Here is a 12,516-nt window from a genome sequence, read left to right on the forward strand (position 1 = left end):
TCCCACTTCCTTATACTCCCTTCACCCACCCACCCAGCTGCCAACAAAATAAATAACTTAGGAAAAAAAAAAAAAAAAGGTCTTGAGTGGAAATCAGTGAAGGAGCTCTTGCCAGGGAATCACTATGTATATGCATGTGTATACATGTGCATGGGATGTACATATATACGTAGAAGAAGGGACTGAACAAGCACCCAACTCAATATGATTGTAAGCCTGCACCCCTCGCACTCCCCACCCCCCCCACCCCCCGCACTCCCAAATTCAAGATTCTAAAGCCCTCTGTTAAGTGGGCTGGTAGAAGTAGAGCCAGCGTATTTTATGAGGTTTTGTAAATAAGATCTGTCTCTTTTTTTTTTTTGTTTTTTTTTTTGAAGATTTTATTTATTTATTCATGAGAGACCGAGAGAGAGACAGAGACAGAGACACTGGCAGAGGGAGAAGCAGGCTCCTTGCAGGGAGCCTGACGTGTGGGACTCGATCCCTGGTCTCCAGATCGCGCCCTAGGCTGAAGGCGGCGCTAAACCGCTGAGCCACCTGGGCTGTTATCCCCCCACCCTTTTTTTTTTTTTTTTTTAGACTTTATTCATGAGAGACACAGAGAGAGGCAGCGACACAGGCAGAGGAAGAAGCAAGGATCTTTCATTTAGCAAATGCTAGCGAGGTTCATTCCTCACTCAGAGGAATTTTTCCATGAAACCTGCCACCAGAATTGTGTTTTCATTTTTCCTGCCCAGGTGCAGAAGGGGAGGAAAGTGGGACAATCAGAAAAAAAAAAAAAAAAAAAACCTAGGAAAAGATGCAAGGAGTCTAGAAAATTGTTCCTTGAATAATCATATATGCAAATATTAACTTCAGACATAACCTGAAAACTTTATAATTTAAAAAATTAAGGTTAAAGAGGGCAGAATGCTTTTCAAGGTTCTAAATATTGGCAGCAAGGCTTAAAATAGAGCCTTATTTGACTTATCACTGCTGGCTTGGACACTGGTTGGCATCAGCAAAAGCAAATCTCCTTGCAAAAATCAGTATAAGATTAGCCAACTATTATCAAATGACTTGTGTAGATAGTCTCAGCATTCTGCTAGGTGCTAAGAAACTCCTAAAGAACTAAAGATCATTGCCTTTACTTTGAGAAATTTTATTATCTATTTTGATACTTTCAAATGTGTTTTGTTGTTTGCTCTATTTTTTAAATGTGGGATCTTCAATTGGGAGACCGGTTAATAAGTGGAGAGTCCCCTTTCTATCCATATCCCAGTGATGTTAATTGTCAGAGTAGGACAGTGAATATACCACAGATTGCATTAATAAAGGAATACAAACATACATAAACAAAACAGTGTAAGCAAACTTAGAAACTGGAACCTGACCTTTAAAAAAGTCCCATCCCATCTTCCTTATTTTACAACTGAAGCACAGAGAGCTATGCTTCAGGTCACAGAACTAGATAATATTAACTGAATAACCTCTTCGTAGGCTAACTTCCAGCAGTCTGTACACTTCATTTCATGCTCACTCAAACAATATCTTACTAAACGATATCTTTTTAACTTTTTTAATAACTCAAAGGACTGGAGTTTGCTAGTAGAGATAAAGAGAAAGAAGAAAAGAAGGAAATGGTGAGAGCAGAGTCTGTCTTCCCTGGCAGAGGCTATTTCAGTTGACCTTTTGCATCGGAGCATCTCCTTTGCCAAGACGACAGCACTGTTTTGTAATGAGACTGGTTCCTCTTTCTCACATGGCTTCAAGATTTGATCTTTGGTGTCTCACACTGCCTCTGGTGGTAGAAACCCTCAAAAAAGTATGAATCTGGGGTGCCTGGGTGGCTCAGTTAAAGGTCTCAGGTCATGATCTCGGGGTCCTGGGATCGAGCCCCACATCAGGCTCTCTGCTAAGCAGAGAGCCCCGCCACTTGTGCATGCATTCTCTCTCTCTCTCTCTCTAATAAATATTAAGAATAATCTTTTTTAAAAATTACAGATCTGTAACCTGGATAGCAGCCATTATTTCACGTTATCAGATGTTTAGAAAAGCACCCCACTGGCCAAATATATCGAGTCACCTTTTGTGTAGAATAGCTCACTTTTGTGAATGTATCAAAAGATAGTAATAGAATAGTGGAACAATACATCTTTTGTAAAGTTATGTTCAATACTCTGACTTAATATTGCCCATAGCGCCTATGGTAGAGCTTTACCGCACAGCACTGTTTTATTCTCTAAATGATGAGAATAATAAATGAATTTTTCTTAGTGTGAGAATGCTGACTCTGGTTTTTCTTAACTGCTGACTAATGCTATTTCTCCATAATGTTAAGACAATTGAAAATGCTACTATAGATATTAACACTAGAGGGTTTTTTTAATGAAAATAATTTTATTTCCTTTTTTTTTTAAGATTTTTTTATTCAGTTGAGAGAAAGCATGAGCAGGGTGAGGGACAGAGGGAGAGTGAGAAGCAGACTCCCCACTGAACTGGGGGCCCAATGTGGGGCTTGATCCTAAGACTTGGAGGTAGGCAGATGCTTAACCGACTGAGCCACCCAGGCTCCCCACAATTTTACTTCTCTTAAATTATTTTTAAAAGAACTGCTATTAGAGATCATCTGATTTACTTTTATTAGCCTGTTGTACAATATAAGTATTCCTACTTCTTTTAAAGGAAAATGTAAGCATTTACTGAAGATACACTAAATTGCCACCTGTAAATTCTTAAAGTCTCTAGGAATAATTTGTAAACTTTTGCTTTCCTTATAATTAAGCATGATGTATGTATTCATGTAAAAATAGTTATTGACTTCTAGTCTGTTAATCTATTATATGTGCTTAAGAATTAATTTATGTTACAACTCTTAAGGAATATTCTAAGGAGCCAAAAAAATTGTATTTTGCATGTATCACTGAGCTATATATATATGTATCTGTATAGAGAGAGAGTATTTGAGAAATTGAGTATTGATCCTTCATATGTCCTTTTAAAAATTAGCAGTATCTGGCATGAGTAATTAAATGTATTTAATGTTTTTTTCAAAGGGGACAAGCCTAAACAGGAAGTATAACAGGAAGACTGGCAGGTTCTGCTTTTGTCTTTTAGTATCTTCTGATAGTATCATTTCCTGCTAAGTAAGTTTACTTACTGCAGAGTATTTAAACAGTAATGTGACCGTGATCCCACTCACAGAAGGAGTGGAGTGAGCCCATTTAAACCTATCTTATCACACTGATTTTCTTCTTTGAGCTTTCATCATACAGACAACCAGGAGATGGGCAGAAATATTCTACACAAATTCTTAATCAGACTTGAAGTAGGCATTTTGGGGGCAAGAGCTGCATTCCTGTAGAACTACTTGTGTCCAGCTCCACCTCCTTGGGCCTGTGCTCTGTATAAAAGAACCAGACCCATCAGCCTTACAGAGGTGCCAGCTAGAGCACATTTGCAAAGGTTTAAGTCTGTGTTAAATCTGGTTCTCCCTCTGATTCCTTCTCTTATCAGAGATATGCAGTGTGATGGTGGCTTCATGGCAGCTTGTTTTAGCGTGTGTTCAGATTGTCCTGAGTGCTCTCTGGTCTTATCATTGTACCTGCTTGTCCCAAACAGTAGGTTTGGGAAAGTGAGAACTCATTTTCCTTCTTAGTACCCTAGTATAATTACTTCTGCATCCGTCCCTGAAATACCAGTAGCTCCTGCTTCCCCAGCTGTTAAACGTGGAAAAGTCACACTTGAGAAAGCAGCTGATACATCACTTGACCACAGGCGAAGTTTACCACACACTTCACTAAACATTGTTCTTAGGAAGCATACTAATTTCAACATAATGAGGAGTCTTTTTAAATAGATGTGTTCCTTCACTTTTAAGTGTTAGAAAATTGGCCTCAGTACTTCCAGAGTGTCCATCTTGCAATGGAAGCACCATCCACACACACTATATTTGGGGGAATGGTTTTGTCTCATTTCCTGTGTCCTCTGTAGCCAGGGTAGTTGGCGGTGCTGGCAGCATGCAAATAGTTAAGCGTGTCTTAAGGAAACAAGCAGCCTCAGCCCTCCCTCCTCTTTCTCAACCAGTCCCTGGCTTCCTCTTACTGCTTCTCTAATGGCAGCTCGAAGCTGCTGAGCTCTGCCCTGCCGGCATGAGCCCCTCCTTCTGTGAGAGCACGTTTCCTGGCATGGGGGTCGAATCATGTCGGTAAAATGGGGTCGATTTCATGAAGTACCCCTCATAACAGTGAGACTCATAGGACCAAAACATGGGGAGGTAAGAGCCTAACTTCTTTAAAGCACTAAATTCTAATAAACACAGAAAGAGACAATGGGAATTTATTGTTTCATTTTTATCCTTGGAAGAACTAGTTGGGATTACTGCAAAGGATGAGGGTATTATTTATTCAGATTGGATGAGCATTGTGAGGCTTGAGAGAACAGAACATTAGTTGCCACAGAAGATTTTTTTCAACTCTTGGAGCATATTTAGCTTTCTCCGGCAAAGAGACAGAAGCTTTTTAGTTTAACAATTTGTGCATCGAGAAGCCTGCAGCAAAATTTAGTTAAGAGAAATTATCTGAAAAAAATTCTACTTTTTATTGTTATTAGATTATTACCTACTTTAGCGGTTACTGATCATCACTCAGAACAGTTTCCTGTTTTGTAAAGTGAGATGCTTTGTATTTCTCCCTCTTTTCTTAATTTTTCTAGTTCTAAAATGTGGCAATTCGGTTCTTAGATTTTTATTAGATGTATTCTGTTAACCAAGGACTGTATGTGAATCAGACTTCTTAATCACTCACCAGTTCAATACAGTGCATGGGCCCTGCATTAGGAAGTCTAGAGACCTGATTTGTTGACTGCCGATGTAACCTTTTGTGAGCCAACATACCTCGCCAGCCCTTGGCAGTAGAGTATAGGGAATGACAGTGGAGCTTTTGGAGTCGGCCAGATCTGGATCTTAGTTCCCACACAAGCACTTACTGGCCTGTGGCCTCAGATACAATATTCAGCATCTCTGAGCCTTAGTCTCCTCAAATGTGTGCTAGAGATAATAACTAGCACTTACTTCATTGGGTTGTTAGGAGAAAATACGTGTAAGTTGCCTGCTGCTGTGCTTGGCACATAGCAGCTGTTCAGAATCATAGCTGATGTTTATAATTGTAATCTTCTCAGTTGTACAGTGGGAAACATGATGCCTACCCTGCCCGCTTCAGAGTTACAAAGGCAGATGCAGTAACATACATAGAAGGTGTTGATTCAAGTGTAAGGTGTTTAGTAGTTGTCATGATCACAAACTTAAGGGAGGCCCATTTTGCAGGAATTTTTTTAGATTACAACAACAATATTTATGAATGTGGGGAACAGTTAATGCTTCCTTGCTGTCCCATCGTCTTCCCTTTCCCCCAGGCTGATCTGAGAATGGCTCCAACCTTTCTGCTCCCTAGCAGCTGGCCCTCACCTTGGTGCTTGCTTGGTCCATGGGTCATGGTTGGGCTTGCTGAGAAGGGTTCATGGCCACCCCAGAGTCTTCTCCTCCCGTTCCAGAAAGTTCTTCCCAGTGTTTGTCCTGGGATGTTTTGTCCATCGGTGTAAACACTGCTGAGCAAGCCACCAACAGAACTGCCTAGTCTGCCTGGTCTTTCTGTAGCATTTCTAATACATCTTGAATGCTCATAACTTACAAAAACCACTGTTTAGGACCATGCTGCTAACTATCATCCAAAAAGTTCACCACCACCCACTGTTGACCCCCTGCCACCTGGGTGCCCAGGTAAGAGGGGGCTACCTGGTGTTCAATTAACTGTTGGTTCTTTTCTTTGGCAGGAAAAGGAAAAAGAGAAAGAGAAAATCAAGGAGAAGGAGAAAGATTTGAAGGAGAAGGACAAGAAGACCATCAACGGGCACACTTTCAGTCCCATTCCTGTTGTGGGTCCAATCAGCTGTAGCCAGTGCGTGAAGCCTTTCACCAGCAAGGATGCCTACACGTGTGCAGGTAAGCAACACACCTCTTCCTGTGATGCACAGTGCTCTTGGCTCAGGATGGCTCATTCTAGGTTTCCCATCCATTCACCCCGTGTCCCTTCCTGGTGTGTGTGGAAAGGTCAGCCTATCATGTCTGCTTTCAAACATCCTGTATATCATCAATTCTAGATGTAGAACATACAGCTTGTACATTTTTACTGAGAGACCCAATTTGTTAGATTCTGTTCTCTTGTCCCTAAGCCCCTGCCTGTCCCAGAAGTCTGTGTCAGCATCGAACGGGCGTCCTAGCCTCATACCCTAAAGCTATGCAGCAGCCCTTATGGTCAGGCCCTAAGTGTTCATTGTTTACTCTGGGACTTGGGTGGATACTTCAGCCATTTACCAACATCAGGTCATGGTGATTGCCAAAGGAAAGTACTTTCATGTGCAGGTCCCACACTGGCCTATTGCTGACCTGCTTAAAACCACCTTAAAGCCAAGTCTGTTAACTAAGCCCAGTTCCTGATTTTGATAAGATATTCTGAGGCAGAGGATGGCTGGAGTGTTTCATCAAGGACCACTCGCAGATAATCTTAAACTCCGTGGGCTGGATGCTCCCTGCATAGTACTGAGCTCTGCCATTATTGTGCAGAGGCAGCCGAGGCATACTGAGCTCTGCCATTATGGTACAGAGGCAGACCAGGGAGCATGGCTGTGTTCCAATACAAGTTCACTGATAGCCAGTGAAACTGAAATCTCATGTGATTTTCATGTGTCATAAAATATATTTTTTCCAATCTTTTAAAAATGTCAAAATCGTTTGTAGTATATGGGCCTTACAGAAATAGGTATGAGAGGGATCTGGCCCACAGGCTCTGCTTTAAGGCCCTTGTCTCAAAAACACTGTTGTTGGATAGATGGAAGGTAGAGATACTTGCAGCGCACCCCACGGTGAATCAGTGAGGCTGCTCGTGGCCAGAAGCAACCAGTCTGGAGATCCATTCTCCCAGGAGGCTGAGGTTATTGGCACTGTGTGGCACCTATAACCACGTCAGACAGTGTGTGATTGAGACGATTGTGATATGGTCTTGTTTTCAGTCATTTGTGTGGAGGGTCCCAAGTGACTTGTTACCAGAAATAATTAACTTCCTGGAATTTGAAGTGTTTGGAAGCTTGTTTGAGCAGACTCAGACCTACTGCAAAAATGATTTCCCCTCATTCACTCTTGAGTCAGAGTCAAGGTAGCACACAACCCACAGTCCAGCTTGTCGGTACCACAGCTGTCATGACTTTTTGAATGACTGGCTTTATCATCAGTCTTTTAAGATGACTTTTGTGGATATATTCTATACCAAATGTTGTCTGCAGCCCTATTTGTTGTATTGTCCTTTTTTTTTTTAAGATTTTATTTATCCATTCATGAGAGACAGAGAGAGAGAGGCAGAGACACAGGCAGAGGGAGAAGCAGGCTCCACTCAGGGAGCCCGACATGGGACTCTATCCCAGGTCTCCAGGATCACGACCTGGGTCGAAGGTGGCGCTAAACCGCTGAGCCACCCAGGCTGCCCTGTTGTATTGTCCTTTAAAAAAAAAAAAAACAAAAAACTACCTTGTGGGAGGAGCTCTTGTCAAAACCTTTATGCACCCCTGGGGACAAATGTCACACATTTATGTCCTCCATGTGAGACTCACCAGGAAATGGAATGTTCCAGTGTAGTGGTAAGTTTGTGTGACCTTTAGGAAACAAGAGGCCACCACTGTCTATTGACTCCTCCATGTTTATTTTGGGGCCCAGGTTCTGTTAGGCTCTTCCCTGGGACACCAGTTGAATGTCCTGTGGTTAGTTCTTTAGCCATTTGACCCAGCTCCTTGGTCCTGAGGGACTTGGTTGCCTAGGGTAGTAGTCACCAAGCACTATGTAGTGTGTTCATGTATCATTAAAACATTTGTAGCCTACTTGCACAGGATATATGTAGTTAATGCAAGAATTACATACTTGACCTATCCTATACTGCTAAAGAGCTCATCCTATGCTAAAGAGCAGCAAGGAGACTTGCCTCCTCCCAAGACTCTAGTGAGAATTCTGCATCATATATAACCTGGGGTCCAAATTCACACCATCCATACTCCAAACTAAGAAATTTTCACAAGCAGTTGAATGAAATCCCAATCTGAGAATGATCAAACCCTAAGGAACCTCAGCTGAAACACATATAGACCTGTACCACAGGATCACTTTGACAAAACAGGCTATATAGAGGTTCGTATGAGGGGAAAAGCGGTCCTATTAAAGCTGAAGCTTAGCTTACAATTAAAAATACACGGGCCCCTGCTTGACTCAGTTGGTTGAGCATCTCACTCTTGATTTCAGCTCAGGTCATGATCTCAGGGTCATGGGATGAAGCCCCACATCAGTCTCTGCACTGGTTGAGGAGCGTGCTTGGGATTCTCTCTCTTCCCTCCCCTGCAGCCCCTCCCCACAGTCACTCTCATTCTATCTGTCTTAAATAAATTTAAAAAAAAAAAAAAGACACTACGTAAGGAAGTAAACCACCATGAGGAAGTTAGCAAATGCATAGACAGGTAAAGATGTTGAGGATTATTAAGAGGCTAAAATGAATAGAATTTCTAATGAAAGAAAAGCACAGCTAAGGGGTAGATTTGAAAAATAATTGAATAAAATTTCAGGAATAAAAATATTCCCTGGAAGGATCTTCGTGGAAATTTTTTTCAGACACATCTGCATTCTGCACTATCACTGGACTGTTGTGATTTCTGTTTGTTTACAAAGGAAGAAAATGACTTCCACTCTGTCACCTGCTTTAGGAAAGGGAAAGCTGGGTGAATATTCTAGGAACTCATGACTGCAGACTGACTTTATTTTTTACATTTAACCGTCAGTAATTATGAATTTGAGTTCCTTCTCTTAAGTGAAATTCTTTAACACAGACCAGTTACCTCTGCACAGTGCTGTGTTTGGTATTTTGGTTCATTCAGAAGCCGTTGGTCAGGAAGTATTTATTGAGCAGCAGTTTGTGCCAGGCACCTTTTTTTCCCAACTGAATATGTTTGACGTATAACATTGTGTAAAGATAAGATGTGCAAACACATTAATAGATTTATATATTGTAATGTGATTGCCATTGTAGCAATATTCAGCACTTCTGTCACATTATGTAATTGTCCTTTCTTTCCAACAGTTAAAATAATGAGTGGCACCTTTCTCAGGCTGCTTACAAAGCGGCTTTTGAGAAGAGTTCTGAAAGTATAAACCTTGGGGGAAGCCTGGGTAGCTCAGCAGTTGACTGCCTGCCTTCTGCTCAGGGCGTGATCCTGGAGTCCCAGGATTGAGTCCCATGTCGGGCTCCCTGCATGGAGCCTGCTTCTCCCTCTGCCTGTGTCTCTGTGCGTGTCTCTCTCTCTCTCTCTCTCTCAAATAAATAAAATATTTTTAAAAATAAATAAAAATATAAACCTTGGTACCTACTCATTGCAGTATTATTCGAAATGTGGAAGAATTTAAAGAAACTAAATATCCATCAATAAGATATTGTATATTCATTAGATGAAATTTGGAGCTGATACTAAAAAGAATAGATCAAGGGTCAGCTGGCTCTTTCTGTAGAGGAACTGGCAGAAAATGTGCTAGGCTTTGCAGATCTTTGTTGTGGCTGCTCAACTCTGCCCCTGGAGCACAGAAGCAGCCCTAGACAAGACAGAAAAAGTGAATGTGGCTATGTTCTGTGAAACTATTCACAAAATGGATATGGGCTGAATTCAGCCCACAGACCACATTTGCCAGTGCCTGGGATAGCTCTGCAGATACAAACAGATCTCCAAGGCACTTTGATAAGTTGAAAAGACAATAAGGACTGTATGTGTGATCTGAATTTACAGAAAACAAGTGAACAGTCATTGTTAATGTAAATATGCAAGAATATTTAAAAGGATGTACCCCAAACTGTTCACAATTTAAAGGAAGAGACAAGAGATCAGGGAGACTTAAATTTTTATTTTATTCTCTTGTCTTTGAGTCTTTGAAGACGATACTTACATATTGGTGGTATGAGCAGAAACGAAATGTGAACCTTGGATCACTGATAACTTTAAGGGTGTTTCTGGTTGTCAGCTGAACTCTGATGAAAGAACAAAATATGTTGATATTTGATTCAGGAACTTCATGGACAAAGAGCAAAATGATACCAGAAAACAGCTTGACAGAAGACTCAGGAGTTGCTCTTTGACTGTTAACTGACAGTACCTGCTTCGAATAAGAAGCAGTGTAGTTGATTCTACAAACTCTCAGTACTGAAATGTGATGTGAAATAATACCAAGGAGTTAAGGACAAAAGAGATGGCAAATTTTCTTTGAAGTAAGACCCAAAGAATCTTTTCCTTTGTCCTGTAGGAAAGAGTGAAAACCATTGATTTGTGGTTATAGTAGTTGGATGACTCCTGCCATGACTGGCTCCAGACAACTTTTCAATTTAAATTCAGATTGAAAAAAATAGTCTGGTTTATATTCAGTAAATGTTTTATCTTATAGTGCCATTGGTTTTTAATATACATTTTTTGGGGTAGCCCCGGTGGCGCAGCGGTTTAGCACCGCCTGCAGCCCAGGGCGTGATCCTGGAGACCCTGGATCGAGTCCCACGTCAGGCTCTCTGGAGCCTGCTTCTCCCTCTGCCTGTGTCTCTGCCTCTCTCTCTCTGTCTCTATGAGTAAATAAATAAAATCTTTAAAATAATAATAATAATAATAATAACATTTTTTTCTAGATTAAAGCAAATGAATTTTACCCTCCTTGGCTATACTAATTCTTAGCCTACATTAGACTATAATGACTCAGAATTAAACCTGCAGCTGGCACAGGATTGATTTGTCAGATAGCAGAAATATCTGCTGTAATGTAGCAGAATGCACTTTTTTTAACCACAGGTGTCCTGAGCCCTTTTTTCTTTTTTCGATATCTCTTCCTGTTAAACATAAATAGAATTTCTCTTTTGCTGGGCTTCCTCCATGAGGAAGCACGGCCAGTCTTCCTAGACTGCGGAACTGCTCACACTGTTTGGAATAGTGTGCGCTAGGATTTTCCCTGAAGAAGAGGGTCTGAGACATCTCTTGGAAGCTTCTGTGGCCTAAGGACACCACAGCAACCCATGTAGAATCATTTGTGTGGGTTCTGGTACTGACAAGGAAAAACTAAATGTAGGAGATTTGAGACTTGTGGACTTATCAGCCACAAGTCTGCGTAGTAATTAAATAATCTGATAGGGCAGTGGTTTTCAGAATGTTTTTTTGTAGGACTGTTTTGGAAGCTCTATAGATTTTTGAATGTATACGTTTTTTTTTTTTTTAATTTATTTATTCATGATAGTCACACGGAGAGAGAGAGAGAGGCAGAGACACAGGCAGAGGGAGAAGCAGCCTCCAAGCACCGGGAGCCCGATGTGGGATTCGATCCCGAGTCTCCAGGATTACGCCCTGGGCCAAAGGCAGGCGCCAAACCGCTGCACCACCCAGGGATCCCTATACGTATTTTTTAAACTAATTTTAAACCTGCATTAAAAATCCACATGCTCAAAAATTTAACCACATTTTAACATCAACATATTAACTTTAGCCATCACCCTACCTGCTTGTTTGCATTTTTCCTTTGGTCTCCAATTAACTGAAAAACAGAATGTGATTGCAAAGAAAGCCATTTTTTAAACTTCTAATATTGGAACCTACTTATCTGTGTGAATGTGAGGATATCTTCTATATTGTGTATGCAAAACAAAATACAGGAGTAAAATAGATGCCAAGGTAGTTTCATAAATTACAACTGTCCTAGGCACCTCTGATTTCTGATTTTTGGATCTATTAAAAAAGAATTCATTGTTTTCATTTACTGACTTTAAAAGTAAACGTTAAAATTGTAACTCAAAAACCTGTCCTAAATAGTTTACATATTTGATGGCCCTATACAATATTTGACTTAAGACCTTTTAAAGAAGAAAACCAGTAAAATCCTAGATTGGCTACTCGTTTTATGCTAACCATGTTTATAAGCGGATGGGACTTTTCTATATTGAACTTTTTTGGCTTAACTATTTCTTCTGGAAGCAAATTATTTCATGGAGTCCAGCATGTCATCACTAGAGTCTTTCTGTTTAGAGGATCTGTCAGGGGAAGGGAGTATCAGAACATCCTCAGCTGGATGATAAACCCTTTGATTTATGGCAATAGCTTGATCTAGCGAAAATGTCACGTTTTACTAGTTCTCCCTATTGTGCAAAAACAAGGAAAAAGAATATTTTTGAAGTTTCAACTGAATCACTCAGCAAAAAGGAACAGTTTGATAGGGCCTGATTGTTACCCTCATCTGCACCTAAGTTTCAAAAATCCATGTTTAATTTGCATGCCACTCCACCTCAGAAACTTCAGAGCTCCCTGCCTCCACTGCAGCTTTGTATCACCTCTGAGGAAGTGTTGAAATAGGCTCACCATTTGGTGGTGGCATTAGATGTGTGTATGACAGTGTGCAGCTAACCACTAATTTAAAAAAAAAAAAAATCAGGGCTTGAA

The 12,516-nt window shown here is 40.8% G+C and overlaps 1 protein-coding gene across 11 annotated transcripts in view; it reads left to right on the forward strand.

The window, feature by feature from the left end:
- AKAP13 (A-kinase anchoring protein 13) overlaps positions 1-12,516 on the forward strand; it is a 321,024-nt gene that overhangs the window by 264,653 nt on the left and 43,855 nt on the right. For all 11 annotated transcript variants that reach the window (XR_005357033.1, XM_038532759.1, XM_038532760.1 and 8 more), the window contains one exon: positions 5,809-5,977. Coding sequence is in view for 10 of the 11 variants with exons in the window: in XM_038532759.1 (XP_038388687.1) it covers positions 5,809-5,977 (169 nt within the window). In the remaining variant the exon portion in view is untranslated. The remainder of the gene's footprint in view (positions 1-5,808; positions 5,978-12,516) is intronic.

The sequence above is a fragment of the Canis lupus genome, chromosome 3 (genome assembly GCF_011100685.1).
Source record: "Canis lupus familiaris isolate Mischka breed German Shepherd chromosome 3, alternate assembly UU_Cfam_GSD_1.0, whole genome shotgun sequence".
Taxonomy (NCBI): Eukaryota; Metazoa; Chordata; class Mammalia; order Carnivora; family Canidae; genus Canis; species Canis lupus.